Source organism: Lynx canadensis, chromosome D3 (assembly GCF_007474595.2).
Source record: "Lynx canadensis isolate LIC74 chromosome D3, mLynCan4.pri.v2, whole genome shotgun sequence".
In the NCBI taxonomy this organism is placed as follows: domain Eukaryota; kingdom Metazoa; phylum Chordata; class Mammalia; order Carnivora; family Felidae; genus Lynx; species Lynx canadensis.
In genome coordinates, this window is record NC_044314.2 from 41312122 (window position 1) to 41329083 (window position 16962).

A 16962-nucleotide genomic window follows, 5' to 3' on the forward strand; every position below is an offset into this window, starting at 1 on the left:
GTCTGTCATGGAGCTTAGTGGTTCCAACTTCAGATTTCACTTCTCAGCCTTTTTCCTGTTGAGCTACATGCTTTTCTGTCTTAGCTGAGGGCACTTAACAAATAAGTTGCCAAAACATGCAATGAACTGAACACACCCTTATTTCAGAGAAAGGACACCCCTTTTGATTCCATGTAAACCATCATTCCTAAACCAGTGGGATTTTCTGTAGTCTTTTCTCCCTTCCCTTTCTTCTGCTCTCTAGGGGAAAGAGGAATCCTAGAGGAGTGTGCTGCCTTCTTGACCTTCTGGGTTTTCCTTTCTGAAGTAGCCCATGGTGTAGGGCAGAAAGGCACTGTTGACTTGGTGAGAGACTGGGAGAGGCTTGAATTACAGGAGGGTAGGTGTCCTGTTTCCTCCTGTTCCACTAAAGAACTGCTCCCTCTTTCAGATTCTCCTGCTTGCTTCCTCCCAACAGAAAGCAAGTCTACCATCAGAAGATCTGAAGATTGAGGGAAGACACTAAGTACTTAAACCAGTTGGTTACCAGAATATGGTAATGGATTTTTCCTTTCCGTTTCTTTAGATAATCACTTATTTTTCAATGATACATTTTATGAATTGGGGTGGTGGAAAAGTGTTAAGGTTCCACTTGATTTTTTGTAGCACTTGCTGTGTGATATGGTCCTAAGGTACTGCTCAATTTTAGCAGTCAGTGGAAGCTCTTGGCTCTAGCCATGTTGTGAAGATTATGCTGTTGTTGAATAGATAACACCCATCAGCAAGAGTTCATGAATCTTATTAGCTTGTGATATATGTTTGAGGGGGAGGTTTGTTTGTAATTGTTGTTAAAGTGGTTACTGTATAAGCTGAATGTTCCCTCCATGCCCAGATCTTCCATTCTCTCTGGTCAAGGGTTAACACAAAACATCGTATCTTAGTTTTTCAACATCGTTTGTCATGGTAGCTTGTCTCCTGCCAATATCTCAGTGCAGGTGAAACAGAGAATGTAAATTCCCTAAGTTACAGGAGGTGGGTGAGCAGCATTGGTTTGAAACTATGGAAATGGAGAAGATCAGGAACAAGCTAGTACTTGAAATCCACACATTGTGGAAGATTAGTCATAGTTTAATGTATTCCGGACAGTGTAAGAATCTCAATTTTTTTTGACATTAAGAAGACAGACAAGCAATAAGTGTCATCTCAGGATGGGATCTACAATCATCATGTCAGATCATGCTTTATCTTTGCTGGGAACAGTTTTTTTCCTCTAAAGCACATATTTAAATCTAAGGATCTTTCTTGGTGGATGGTGAACCTAGTTCTTTCAACCAGCTGACAGGTGGTACTTTGGAGATGCCAGTGTGGCATTGTAGTTTAGGTTTTCTCATAGTCTTTTGGGAGGAGAGATTTTTTTTTCAGTGTTCAAATTGTTAGATGGTAATTTGGTACTTTCTTAGAAAATTATAGCATATAATTTTCGTTCTAGAATTACATTATACATAGATCAGGGCTGACGACATAGATACATTGCCTTCACTCGAGAAAAATGAGTAAGTTCTAGGGCCATCAAAAATAACCTGGTGAAATTTAAGCCTTGATAGCGGGGAGTATCTATCTAAATATTCTTCTATAATGCTGGCATCCTTACAAATGAATATGTATCATAATAATGTGATACATTTCTTGGATCCATGGTCTCTGTCACAGTACTGGAAAGGAAACTGGAACTTCAGAAGTTGAACAATATATACTATGGCTGTGAATATTGCACTTTGGTGTATAAGGTATTTTTACAAACATTCAGGACTATCTTGTTAATGTGTTGTAATATACAGTTTCTTTAATTTTTTAAATAAAAATGTTTTTAATGTTTATTTTAGAGAGAGAGAAAGAGAGAGAGAGAGAGAGAGAGAGAGAGAGAGAGAGAGACAAGAGTGTGAACAGGAGTGGGGCAGAGAGAGAGGGAGATACAGAATCTGAAGTAGGCTCCAGGCTCTGAGCTGTCAGCACAGAGTCCAATGTGGGACTAGAACCCATGAGATGGGAGATCATGACCTGAGCCGAAGTTGACTGCTTAACCGACTGAGCCACCTAGGTGCCCCATAATATACAGTTTCTTAAGTGCATAAGTTTGTAGAAATTTAAATTCCAATGGAAATAATGTAAAATGCATGTAAAGTTCCACATCATTATTTACAATATGAAAAGAGTGGAAGAAACCTCAGCGCTCATTCATGGCATGAAATATCCCTTAAAATACTTTCATAAAGAATTTTAAATATAAAGTAGGCATGAGATTTTATATATCATAATCTCAACTTTAAAATGAGACGCAGTGGGGGCACCTGGGTGGCTCAGTCGGTTGAGCAACTGACTTCGTCTCAGGTCATGATCTCACAGCTCGTGGGTTCGAGCCCTGTGTTGGGCTCTGTGCTGACAGCTCGGAGCCTGGAGCCTGCTTCTGATTCTGTGTCTCCCTCTCTCTCTGCCCTTCCCCCACTGTGGTCTCTGTCTCTCTCAAAAACAAATCAACATTAAAAAAATTAAAAAAAGAATAAAATGAGATGCAGTAAGACTGTAGAGAAAGGATATAGAAGCTAGGTTTAAGAGTCACGAGTTTGGGTTTCTTGGGCATTAACCTGTCAGCTGAAGGGTAGAGCTGGGGAAACGTTAACTGAAAGGAAAACTATCATGGTGCTAGCAGAGGTTGTCTCTGGGTAATTGTATATGATTTCCATTATCTTTTTGTATTTCCTAAATTTTCTACAATAGCTATACCCTAATTTTATCGTAGAAAATAATGAAAGCTGCACTAATAGCAAAACAAACAAACAAAAACAAGAAAAACCTTAAAATCTTAACACTGACCTATTTCAAATTTTTCATTTCTCTCCCTTATAAATGTAGAAAGCATTTTGTTCTTGAGATGAAAGTTTGGGCCTTAGTATCCATATTCTGCTCCTTTAGCAGACAGTCCTCCCGGGAGACACCTGTTTCAAGGGCATGCACTGGGCTTGATGGCTTGAGGTTGCAGTGCCATCTTTGGGACATGGCTGGCATAGCTGGTTGTCACCATTTGTTGATGATGTGAGATACACAATTATAATATGGTTTTGTGATAGAGGCTGTTAATACGGGCAGTTAATTGGTCCATTATCCCAAGGATTATGATGAGTGGATGAAACTCCAGTCATTCTCTCACTGTCTTGGTTCATTGAAATAGCTTCCTCATTGATCTCCTATTAACAGCCTCATTGTGCCCTTTGATCTGTACTAGAGCAAAGTTCACAAGTGATTTCTTTTTCTTTTTTCAAAAAAAAAATATTTAAATTCAAATTAGTTAACCTACAGTGTAGTATTGGTTTCAGGAGTAGAACCCAGTGATTCATCTCTCATGTAGAACACCCAGTGCTCATCCCAACAAGTGCCCTCCTTAATGCCCATTACCCATTTAGCTCATCCCCCTGCCCACCTCCCCTCCAGCAACTCTCAGTTTGTCTTCTGTGTTTAAGAGTCTCTTATGGTTTGCCTACCTCTCTGTTTTTACCTTATTTTTACTTCCCTTCCTCTATCTTCATCTGTTGTGTTTGTTAAATTCCACATATGAGTGAAGTCATATGTTTGTCTTCCTCTGACTGACTTATTTCACTTAGCATAATACACTCTAGTTTCATCCACATTGTTGCAAATGGCAAGATTTCATTCTTTTTGATCGCTGAGTAATATTCCTTAATGAGGAAAAACTGAGAGCTTTCTCCTAATGTCCGGAACATGACAGGGATGTCCACTCTTACCACTATTGTTCAACATAGTACTGGAAGTCCAAACCTCAGCAATCAGACAAAAAAAGAAGAAAGCAAGAAAGCAAGAAAGCAAGAAAGCAAGAAAGCAAGAAAGCAAGAAAGCAAGAAAGAAAGAAAGAAAGAAAAGTTATCCAAATTAGCAAGGAAGAAATCAAACTTTCACTCTTCACAAATGACATGATACTCTATGTGGAAAACCTGAAAGACTCCACCAAAAAACTGCTAGAATTGATCCATGAATTCAGCAAAGTCACAGGATATAAAATCAACATACAGAAATCAGTTGTATTTCTATACACCAATAATGAAGCAGCAGAAAGAGAAATCAAGGAATCAATCTCATTTACAACTGCACTGAAACCCAAAGAATACCTAGGAATAAACCTAACCAAAGAGGTAAAAAGACCTTTATGCTTTAAACTATAGAAAGCCTATGGAACAAATTGAAGAAAACACGAAGAAATGAAAAAACATTTCCATGCTCATGGATTGGAAGAACAAATATTGTTAAAATTTTGATAGTACCCGAAGCCATCTACACATTTAATGCAGTCTCTGTCAAAATAATACAAGCATTCTTCACAGAGCTAGAAAAAACAATTCTAAAATTTGTACGGAACCAGAAATGACCCCGAATAACCAAGGTAATGTTGAAAAAGAAAATCAAAGCTGGAGGCATCCCAATTCCAGACTTCAAACTACATTACAAAGTTTTACTCATCAAGACAATATGGTAGTGGCACGAAAACAGACACTCAGATCAGTGGAACAGAACAGAGAACCCAGAAATGGACCCACATACATATGGCCAACTAATTTTTGACAAAGCAGGAAATAGCATCCAATCAGCAAATGGTGTAGGGAAAACTGGACAGCAACATGCAGAAGAATGAACCTGGACCACTTTCTTATACCATACACAAAAATGAACTCAAAGTAGATGAAAGACATAAACATAAGACAGGAATTCGTCAAAGTCCTAGAGGAGACGACAGATAGCAATGTCTTTGACCTTGGTTGCAGCAGCTTCTTACTCAACACGTCTCCAGAGGCAAAGGAAACAAAAGCAAAAATGAACTATTGGGATCTCATCAAGATAAAGAGCTTCTTCACAGTGAAGGAAACACAAGTGATTTCAAATTCGGTGTTCTCCTTTAAATATTTCTGTGGTTTTCTTTAAGATAAAAATAAGAAATCCTTAGCATGTCATACATTTTAGGCTTCTGACTTGTTGTCCCTACAAACTTCTCTCCAGCCTTACCAGATTACTTCCAGTTTTCAGAGGAGCTCATCTCTTTTTCCATGTCCCCTGTTTCTCTGTTTCTCTCCCATTCTAGCGTGCCCTTCCCATTTCTTCATCTGGCTGTTTCCCATGGGTCCTTCCAGACTCAGGTGAAAGGCCACTGCTGAGAAGCTTTTCCCAGTTCCACTCAGCTGGGTGCCCCCAATCTTATTTATTACCCTGGGTAACACTTGTCATACTGCATTTTAACTCTTTACTTCTTCCTGTATTGAATTGTGAGGTCCTTGGTGTCAAGGACCTTAGTTCACCTCTCTGCTCCTAGCAGTTAGCTCACAGGTAAATAGTGAAATGATCAAACATCATTGAATGAATGAATGAATGAGCTCTGGAATGAAGTCATGGTGTTCCCGTAACTTTTCTTTCTCTTAATTTTCTCCATCTATAAAGGAAGATCATAGGTGGATTAAATAAGAATATGTTTGAAAATCAACTAGCATAATGGCTTGCATATGATAATAAAGAAACATTTGGTTTTTTATTCTTCTCTCTTTACAACACCTCTCTAGTTTCATGTTTCTCACACCTGGTGGCTCATGTCTCACTGATACCAAAGTCCCCACCCAGTCAGTGCCTCCCGTGTATTCAAATGTGTAATGAAGTCTCCCCAGTCAACCAGTGGTTATGCTGATCACATGCATGCGCTATGACTTTTGTACCAACACCTCACCATCACTCACCACACATATTCACTGCCTCCCCGTTAAGCACACAGTCAGCATCTCTCTTACCTTTGACTTAGTCATCTTGCTAATCACAGAGAAACTCAGCTCTGTGGATTCCTAACCTAAGTGTGGCCCTCTTTTTGAGAAACACTTTTCAATGCTGAGAGTCGGTCTTTTATGCCAACAACAGTAAATACAGGTTTTCCTCAGTTTTCATTTGTTCCACTTTGATTCAACCTACTTTATCCACATTATATATTGGCACCTTTATGTTGCCTTTCTGTGCACGGTTTCACCCACACAGGAGCTGATGAACAAGTACTTTGTGGTAGCACAGGATGCCTGCCTGCCTGCCTGCCGGCCGGCAGTTCAGGTTCCCACAATTGCTATCTCTGTCTGTAAAGGAGAATTTATATGTGTAATTAATAGGGTTTCATTGCCTTTTCCTTTATTATTTTTTAAAATGATAAGACACTCACAATCTTTTGTTTATTTACTTTCTTAGCAATCCACAAAAGCACCAGCACCCCCCTGCCAGGGATCCCTTCCCAATGTGAATTGTTTCTTCAGTCTTACTGTCATTTCCAACAAGTTGAAATAGAATTTAAAGAACTTGTCTTAGCAAATTAATTTTCATTACCTGTGCTTCATATTTAGTCCATGTTTAAAATATTGTAACAACCATTGGAACATTGCAATGTTCAAGAAGTTATACCATATTTAGTGACAGTAAATGAGTTTTTTTGGGAATGAGTTATTTTCCATGTAACAAATAAGTGCAATTTTTAGGGTTCATTTATTTGATGTTCATGGTTGTTTTGATGAAAAGTTAAGAACCTTTATCTTAATATTAGGAACTCTATTTTTCTGGCTGTATACTCTATGACTTACACACATACACACACACACACACACACACATTTTGTTACCAAACTTACATGGAATACATGGTTTTGAAAGAGAAAAAAACCCACAATCAATTGCTCTAATGAAGGTAACCTTATTATCAGCAGCCTCTCAAAGTTTCAGAAATTTTAACTTTCTTCTGAAGTATTTATCCTGCCTAAAATCTCTTTCTCTGTAACATTTTAACATTTATTTTATTCAGCTATAACATAGCTTCTTTCAAAAAGCACATGAGGTTTTCAATAGCTTTATTACTTTTTCTGCAAAAGGTAAATTTCTCCTGAAATTAACTGTCTTTGTGAGTTATATACTTGCATTTTCTTGCTAAGAGTGGCATTTACACAAGCATTTCAAAGATCATTCAAAGGGCTGCTATCAAGAGGCAATGTTGTTGAATTGCAGACATTTCCTTTTAGATGCCTGAGAGAATTGGACTATATTCTTCACTTCTCTTTTATATATATATATATATATATATATATATATATATATGAAATTTATTGTCAAATTGGTTTCCATACAACACCCAGTGCTCATCCCAAAAGATGCCCTCTTCAATGCCCCTCAGTTTGTTCTCAGTTTTTAAGAGTCTCTTATGCTTTGGCTCTCTCCCACTCTAACCTCATTTTCTTCACTTCTAAGATTAATGAGTGCATGCTGTGTCCTAGACATTCTGTTAATCCTGGAGAAAAGCAGTGCCCTTGTTCTCAAGGCCCTCACAGGCTGATAGGCATAGGACAAATAGCGTGTTGCTGGTGGGAGTAAAGGAGACTTAGCTAAGCCAGCAGGTTGGGGCTGTGAAAGAGATATCAGGAAATACTCCCAAGAAGTGGCAATGCTTGAGGTGAGTGTTGAAGGGTAAGGAGAAACAAGCTACTTAGATGAGGAGAGTGAAGAGGGCTCCAGGTAAAAGAACCAGGGAGGGGCAGAGTGACAGAGGTATGAAAAAGCATGCCCTATTCTAGAAACTGAAAATAGTCCATGCACCTCACTTAAAGTTAAAAAAAAAAAAAAAAGTAAAAGGCATTCAGTGTAGAAAAACTTTGGAGTCACTTTAAATATTAACTGGGGTGCCTGGGTAGTTCAGTCAGTTAAGCCTCCGACTTCGGCTCAGGTCATGATCTCATGGCTTGTGAGTTCAAGTCCCACATTGGGCTCTGCACTGACAGCATGGAGCCTGGAGCCTGCTTCAGATTCTGTGTCTCCCTCTCTTTACCCCTCCCTGCTCGTGTTCTGTCTCTCCCTGTCTCAAAAATAAATAAACATTGAAAAAAAATTTTTTTAAATATTAAAAAAATTTTTAGGTTTATTTATGAGAGAGAGAGAGAGAGAGAGAGGAGCAGCATGAGCAGGGGAGGGGCAGAGAAAGAGAGAGGGAGAGAATCCCAAGCAGGTTCTTCACTGTCAGCATAGAGTCTGACACAGGGCTCGATCCCACGAACTGTGAAATCATGACCTGAGCTGAAATCCAAAGTCAAATGTCCAACTGTATGAGCCACCCAGGTGCCCCTGATTGCGGTCACTTTAGACCACCCAACATATACCTGCTCATTGCAGTGGTCGTCCAAGAGGATCTCTGACACTTTAGAGCCACCAGGCTCACCTTGGAATGTTGCCTTTTCATAAGATCCTAGGCTCTCTGCCTCAGTAATCTGGCCTCAAGGGCATCTCTGTAATCAACAACACACCAACTATCATGAGGACTCCTGATGGCTGCCCCAGTGTCATCTCATAAAATAACACCATTTGACCATTTACCAGCACACAAAATTTCATTTGTTTCTCATTTTATACCAAGTTAAAACCAAACCCCTAATGGGATTTAAGATTCTTTACCATGTGCCTTTCTCACATATCCTTTCAGAATTAGGTCAAAAGAATTCGAAGATTAAGAACAAGAGTAGGCCTGGGACGCCTGGGTGGCTCAGTCAGTTAAGCGTTCGACTTTAGCTCAGGTCATGATCTCGTAGTTCGTGAGTTCGAGCCCTGTGTCTGGCTTTGTGCTGACAGCTTGGACCCTGGAGACTGCTTCAGATTATGTGTGTCCCTCTCTCTCTGCCCCTCCTGTCTCACGCTCTGTCTCTCTCTGTCAAAAATAAATAAACATTAAAAAATTAAAAAAAAATAATAAGAGTAGGCCATCCTGGGTTTGAATCTTAATCCTGCTACTCACTTAAGCTCTAACATAAAAATAAGAAATTCTTTTTGCTTTAGTGTCCTCATGTATGACGTGGATATCAGTCATACCGCGTGGTGTGGTTTTAAGAATTCAATAGGCTAATATATTCTGAGTAATTGGTATAGTAAACATCATATAAAATGGCTGACTATGAAATAATTTTATAATGCCTATTTTGTTTCAGATGTTTTTTTATTATGTTTAATTTGACCACTTAATATTCTTTGAATATGCTGTTTTTAGTTTTTATGCCTTTGGAATCTCTGTCAGATGATATTCTATTTGGCCTAGCCCAGATCCCACCATCTTCAAGGAGCCTTCCTTAATTCCCCTTATTGAAATTAATTATTCTTTTCTTACTTCAACAGAAATTAGTACCTCTGGTAAAAGAGGAACAATAATGATAATTTTACTGAATTTAAGTCCAGTGGGAAAAGAGGATATTTAATTCTGTAATGCATACAATGTTTAGAGCAATTTCTGGAATTTATTCAGTTGACCTGTTGACTAAACTAACGTTTATAGTGAGCATCTACTAAGAAAATAATGATTTTACTGAGAAATTTTACCATTGGTGAGTAAATGAATTATTCTGAATTTCATTTTACAAATGAATCCATGCTCCTGTATTATATACATCATGATAGAGATGATAATCACCTAGTAACACAATGGGAAAAAGGTTTTCTGGATGTATGTTTGCATGTAGAACACTACATGCACCAAAGAGAAAATGAAATGTTTCTTTCCTTATCACATATTTTTTATTGAAGAAATATATAAAACACTATTACATTCAGGAATACATTGCAATCAGAAATATCTAATCCAAAAGAGGAAATTTTTTTAAATAATTTTTTTTTTGGAAACAAGGTTATAAATACTCTGTCTTCTTAATGTCTTCCTCTCCCTTCACCTAACAAGACTTTTCTGAGAGAACCCATTTATGCATTTGAATGCTTTCCCTACAGGTAATTGCATAGGGTAAGAGATATGACTGAAATTATACATTATTATATTTATTCATTAAATCTCATTTCTTGGGCTTCTGGGTTCATTTTCAAACCTTAAAATAAATGCTATATCAGCTTTATCTCCTAGATAAATCAGTATCCTAGCTCTTCAGCAGTGAAGGGGAAATCTTGCTTTCCACTTTCTGTTTTGTTTGATATTTTAAAAATATACCAATTTCAGAGATTTAAGTCATATATGAGTGATACTGACCGTCTTGGAATGATGGAGTTCTCCTCACTGATAATGTTAAAAGAGAAAATGAAATGGTTCTGGTCTTGTTTCCATGAATAGTATAAGGGAAAACATCCACCAGATGTACGTTTTCTCTTTTGGAAGCACCCTTAAATCTTTGTGTATTGATGGAAGGAAAAGTTCACAAAGAAATTTTCTTACCCGTCTCACAAGAGATTTCAGTGAAATTCTTATGCTTAGTACTATTTTCTTAATTTCTCAGTCTTAAAGTATTTTCAGTTTTATTACTGTTAGCACCTTACATTTAATTATTCACTAGTTTTTTTCATAATTTAAAAAATTATTGTCCCAATAACATGCACAGTTCAAAAGCAGAATATCCACATCAGGATATGCCACAGGACTGAGTGCATGCGAGATGTTACGTGGCTGGGACTATTAAAATGACCACGGTACTGATGCTCCTTGGCTACCCTATGGATTCGTCAAATTATAGAGTTATGAAATGTAGCAGAATCTTGGTTGTGAATAACTACGGTAAAGAATGACTATAACAACCGGTAACACACGTGATTTGGAAAAGATGAGAAAACATGTAAATAACCTTCTGGCATTATACCGTTCTAGCCATTCAGCATTTAAACTTCACAAAACCCATTTTTTTTTTTTTTGAGAGATAGTTTTTCTTCCAAGTAGGAAATAGCAAAGACCCTGCAACAGACCAAACTAGATCCTCTCCGTGTCTGATGAAGTTATAACATTGAAACACTGGCCAGAATGCCCAAGCAATGGCTTCAAGGTTTTGTACCACAACTAGCAGGTTGTGGTCATTTTACCTCTCTAGTTCTAGATTCCTCTTCTGTCAAATAAGAGAATTGGGCAAGAGGTTATGTGTGATGCTCCAAATTCTACAGTAGTTTTAGTTATAAAGGAACAAATCAAGAAGCAATGCGGTTATTTCCTTCCAAAAGGAATAAGCCCTGACAATAAGTTTATTTCATTTACATTGTCTTACTGGTCACATTATAGTTACCACTATACAGTTTACATATTTTACAGAATTAAATAAAACTATCTTGCTAGAATCTCTCTTTCACAAGCCCACTTTATACCTACAAGGAGTAGCAATCTGTGCAAGTGTTTCCATTTCATTCATTCCGCAGAAGCAGCAATGTTAAACAGAGAAACACAACTTGGTAGTGGACTTAAATATTTTGTTACTTATTCTTGGTAGGAACCCAAAGCTGTATCCCCAGGGTTTTAAGTCTAGAAATGAGTTAGAAGTTCTGTGAAGTGAGAAATCATGTTTGTCTTCTTCCCCTATATATTCACGGAGACAAGACCAACAACACTCCACACATAATAGCTTCTAAGTAAATATTGTTGAATACGTGCATGACTACAGAGGTGCTTTGGAGACTATCTGATTGCCACATGAAAGCTCTATGACTCAGGTCACTGAAACCGAGTAAACCATATTTCATATGGTTTTTTGACATAATTAGCAAGAATAGAGAAAACATTCCCCTTACGAAGGAAATACTCTAATACTTTCCCTAAGAACTGTTTATACTCCATCATTGTCATAATTCTTTTGACTATCATAAATTATTTTACAGTTACTGATATAAATCAATAAAGTGCGATACACATTCATCCATATTGATTTATGTATATATGCATATCTATCTATCTATCTATATATAATTCTTTTCGGTGAACCATTTTCAGTGGTGCATTCAGCTGGCAAACACTTTCCCTGTATTATATTAACCATGCCCTAAATATTGCATATCTTGAGAAACCGAACAAATGACTTCAGATGTCTAATGATAGATGTTCTATTTTCCTCTTAAATCTTCTTTCAGAAATGTATACTTCATTCACTTTTTCAGTTAAACATTTTTAATAGAAATATTTCTCTAAAGGTATTTCCTGGCAAATGCAGGCAAGATTTCTTTTGCAACCTCCAAGAACAAGAGCATCCTGGTTTACATGACCAGTCCTATGGGCTGAAGACCTCTAAGATTCACCTTATGAGTTATGTGCTATTTATTAGACGGTATCGAAGGATATAAAACATTTTCTTTAAGTTTTTTGGCACATTATTTAAAACCAGAAAGAATTACAAAAGGCTTATCTAAAGTGCTTAGCCATATTCTCCCCCCGCCCCAAAGATATATTCAGAGAGTGGCATTGATCTTAGAATGTTCAAATATTTGTCGGCTGCTAAAATGTTAAATATAATACATTATACATCTTTGATGGATATGTTGGTGATCACTAGGTGCAAGGTGTCCATATAGAATACTGACCAAAAGCACTTACTGTTGGGAGTAATGTATGTTACTATATCGTGTTACTCTGTGTCGAGATGTCATTGGAGATGTGGAGCCAGTGGTTTGACTTACGTGAATGTTGGGACTCATCATTTGTGTCACTTGAATTTCTGGCCCTACCAAAATACTGCCACTCATTACAGGCCCCATACAGCCATCAGTCATGCTACCGTTGCTCGTGTCAGGCATACCAGGACTAGACAGCACTCTCTCGGCATAGATTACATTGTGCGTGTTGGCTAACTCAGCAGGTATGCAGATATTCCCTTGAACATCATAGACAGGTGCCATTACTGTTTCGGTCACTACAACATTGGGTGCAAGCTGAGGATCGAAAACAATTGTTGTGGGTTGCACACATGGGTCAGCTGTTGTATAAGTCTCTGTCACTACGATATCCCCGTGGATCATGGGTTCCGGTATTGCCATTTCTGCCTGGAATTCAGCTTCTGAGAGGGTCATTCCTGAAGATTCATTAACAAAATAATTAGGCCCCAGCAAAGGCAGGTCAGTACTGATAGGTATACAGGCCTGCTGTGAAGGAAATGGTTCAATTTCTGTGTCTAAGCAGATTTCAGCCAGAGTCCTAAATTTTGGGTCTAAAGTTTCCATGTAGCTTTCATCTAAATCATCCACAATCCAACTGCAACAACCAATGGAGCCAACAGGAGACCCTACTCCCTCGTGGTCATAAATGAGCAAGCAGTCGTTTGCAGGCCGACATTCATCTTCATCTGCATAAGCATACGCTTTCTAAAATTAGAGGGAAAACAGGAAGTTAAAAGTTACTTTTCCTTTAAAATAACCAAAGAATAACAACAATGCTTTAGAGATGTCTGATCTGAGAAGATTATAATGGAATGAACTGAAAAAAACACTGACGATTTTTCGCTGTGTTTCTAAATAATTGGAATTTTTAAAGGAGATCAGAGGGCACTAATGGTGTATAGAATCTGAATCAATGTGAACTGCTCTTATTTGAAAGCTAACAAATAATAGTTTCTGCATTTTATTCAGATTTTGGCAATCTGAATTTGTCAGACAATGTTTTAACTTTTTGGATTTATAGTCTTTTGTTTCTGAGGGGTCTAGAAATAACAAAATATATTTAGTTATGTTCAACATGTTATTTCTTTAAGGAGAGAGATATTTGATCAACTTGGAATAAAAGCATGTATAAAGATGTCAGTATCTTTAAGCTTCAGACACTTATGTCCAAATGTTCAGTGGTTTTACATGACCGAAGCAAAGAGAGCCAAGATGTCTTTGGAGTTAGGTTAACAGGAAGAAGGCACTAAAAGGTTATCTACTGTGATTTTCAAATTATTTTTAATGATGGACCCTTTGAATGTAATGCTAGGTAGGAGCCCTGTATATAGAACTAATGAAAGGGAACTTCTCTGTGGGAAGACGATGAGGTGGCTGCTCTCCTCCAGCTGCTATGGCTCTTGTTGGGTTCCGTGAAATCCTACGGGGCCTGACATAATCTTATCCCCTCTCTGTTTCATAAATAAGGTAACTGAAAGCCCAGAGAGAGTGAATGGCATGCTCCAGACTCAAATAATCATAGAATGCTACCTCAAATCCAACTATCCTTTTTACCCTACATCGTGCTGCTTACCCTCTGGTCTATGCGAGACTCTAAATTCTACCATTAGAAATGGATGGTTTTAAGTCTTGAAAGCAATTATTCATGAGTTTGGCATTACCATAAACATGCCGCTTAATATTTTCAAGTGACACCTCGGTAAAAGGATAATCCCCCTTGCCGGGGCACAAGTTGGCTGTGGGGGTGGAGGGTGGTGGTGTAAAACATGGCAGAAAAGAAACACTGTACGTTCTGCAGAGGTTTTATCTTGTAGGGGGAGAGGCTGCATCTCACCACCTCTGAAACCTAGTGCCATTTTTTTAAAGTTTTTTGTTTGTTTGTTTTTGGGTTTTTTGTTTGTTTGTTTGTTTTGAGAGAGAGAGAGTGGGAGAGGGGCAGAGAGAGGGAAAGAATCCTAAGTAGACTCCTGCATTGTTAGTGCAGAGCGCGATGTGGGGCTCGAACTTACAAACCCTGAGATTTAATGTATCAGGCACCAACTGTAATCAAAGGAAAAATTTTGAAAAATCAAAGGACATTAATGGTAAGGCTCTTTTAATGTTAGTGTGAATTTTATGAATGATTCATTAAATATAATTTCTATGACATTTCTATGACACATAATTTGTGCCCATTTGTTGGATGTACTTAGTGATATCTATCACTCATCTAAATAATCAATACTGTTCATGTGATGGTATTTGTAATCACCAATTTTAAGGAATAGCTTACATTTACAACAACATCCTTAACATTTTTTGTTGTTGTTGTTAATAGCAGGTAATAACTCATGTATTACCATATACGGAATAAAACAGGCTAGTTGAAATATGAGATGAAATGGATTGCTATTAAATGAAATAAACATACTAACTAGGGATTCACAGGGGATTTATTTACCCTTTGTGCCACCCTTTCAGGCCAACCCAATGCCTATGGAGCTTTCTTCTTTGGGATGCTCAGACCCATGATCCCTTCTCTTAGTGAGGGACACGTATCCCTTGGGGATGGGGCACTGGATAGAGAATAGGAGACCAGGGTTCTAGGCCCTGATATATCACCAAGTCATGGTGATACTCTGTTTCTGAGTTATCATTCTCTTCCTTTCCCAGTCCTGGTTTTTAATTTATTTTTTTCTTCTTTCATTGGAGGTAACTGCAGGGTAGGAAGGACACCATAAAGAGAGGACATGCATACATTTTTTTTTTTTTTCTTGATCAGGATCTTCCTGTTTTGCTGCTGCTATGGGAAACAAAGTGGTAAAAGCAAGAGACAGAAGACAGAAAAATGGGAAAAAATGAAGTAGGGAATAATGAGAGATGCTAGCCTTTTCCACGATAGTAAGATGGATGTATGTCAATTGAATATGAAATGCTTTGGCAAATTGGCTTTCTGTATTCTAAGGAGAAATGAAATACTTTTTATTCAGGATTGGAATAGAGTTGAGAATAACTGAATATATTTCAGAAGAACCTATTGCCATCATTGTTATCATTCAGTCTCAAGACTATTTTGTATAACCGTGTGCAGGGGGATTACCTCAGAGAAATAACTGTCCAGGAAAGCCATGTTCAGGCCCGTGTCTGCATATTCCCACTGGGTTCCTATTGTGGAACTCCTCCTCCGTCGAGCTCCTGCTGAACCTCCGGCCGCCACGCCAGCGGCCGTCACAAGGCCTGTGTTCAGTTCCACTCCTGACACACCCCCTTCAACCGTTCCTCCGCCCGCGTAGGTGTTAGTGTAGATTTCTGAAAGGACAGAGCATTCGTGGAACAGTGCTTGAGTGGTCCGCACTGTTCATCCACGTCAAACCCTGCTAGCCACTGTCTGCCATGTTGCACCACCACACATGTGAGTAGGTCCTGGAAAGCAAGGCCAGGAGCTATTTGAAATCCGCCCAGTCTTAGTTCCCTCATAAAATAAAAGTCAGTAAATGGTACAGAGGGAGCCAGCTTTTGGAATTGGCCTCTGATTTGCACAAAAATATCCCCTAGACTCACAGGTATGGAGCCAGCCAAGGGGAGCAGGGCCTCTGCCTGTCTGCATCAGTCCTTCTGTCACTGCCTCTGGCAAGCTCCCTGGCCTGTGTGAGAGGGCTTGCACCCCGCTCAGGACCGCTCCACAGCAAGGCCAGCAGAAACTGAAACAGTCCTTACTCACCCCGGTGCTGGAGGGAGAGCTGGCTTTCACAGGAATGTTCAGCCACCTTAGACTCTGCGTCAGAGTCTGGTTTGGGATACTGAGGAACCACTGCTGAGAAATCTCATGTTTGTCGACCTCTCTACTTCGTTCATTCATTGCCCACTAGTTGAGTATTTTACAGTATTCCTAGGTGTACATGGAACTGGTAAATTAGGAGAATGTAAGTCTGGTGAGGCAAATGCATGGATTGCATTGGCAGATATACTGTTTTTTTAAAGGTACTTATACATGAAATTAATCAAATGCAAATGCATGGATTTAAGAAGAATTCTTCAGTGTATTATTAGAAGAGCATATTTGCTGCTTTTTCTTTTCTCTTATTATTATTTTTGAACAGCTTTATTACAAATAATGACTCCAGTAGCTGTCTGTGCAAGGCACTGTTCTAATGTATATTTTTAATGTATATATACATATTTTTATGTACATGTATATGTATATTTTGTGATATATATTATATAAGTTATTTATAGGTAACTTACATAATATATAGTAAGAACATTATATATCATACATAATGTGTATATATGTGTGTGTATCGCTCTTTACAGGGACACCTTGAAGTAGGTGTTATCATAAACTAAGTCTCAAAGATAAGGAAATTGAGGCCCAGAGAGGTTAAGTGCCGGCCCAAGCACATAGCAGGGGATCAAACTCAAACACTCTGGTTCTAGAGTTTGCCTTTCAAATTGCTATGCCATACTCCACTGCCTGTAGTTTAAGAAAAGTAAAGCGATGACTTCAAACATGTTACTTGCCCTCTCATTATGCTATCATCTAAAAGTATTGGCA

The 16962-nt window shown here is 38.3% G+C and overlaps 2 protein-coding genes across 5 annotated transcripts in view; one reads left to right on the plus strand and one right to left on the minus strand.

Moving 5' to 3' along the window:
- Nucleotides 1–16962, plus strand: part of DSC1 (desmocollin 1) — a 360764-nt gene that overhangs the window by 68322 nt on the left and 275480 nt on the right. The window lies entirely within an intron of this gene.
- DSG4 (desmoglein 4) overlaps nt 12366–16962 on the minus strand; it is a 30028-nt gene continuing 25431 nt past the window's right edge. Inside the window, 2 exon segments of the mRNA XM_030336996.1 lie at nt 12366–13133; nt 15508–15716. Coding sequence (XP_030192856.1) covers nt 12366–13133; nt 15508–15716 — 977 coding nt within the window.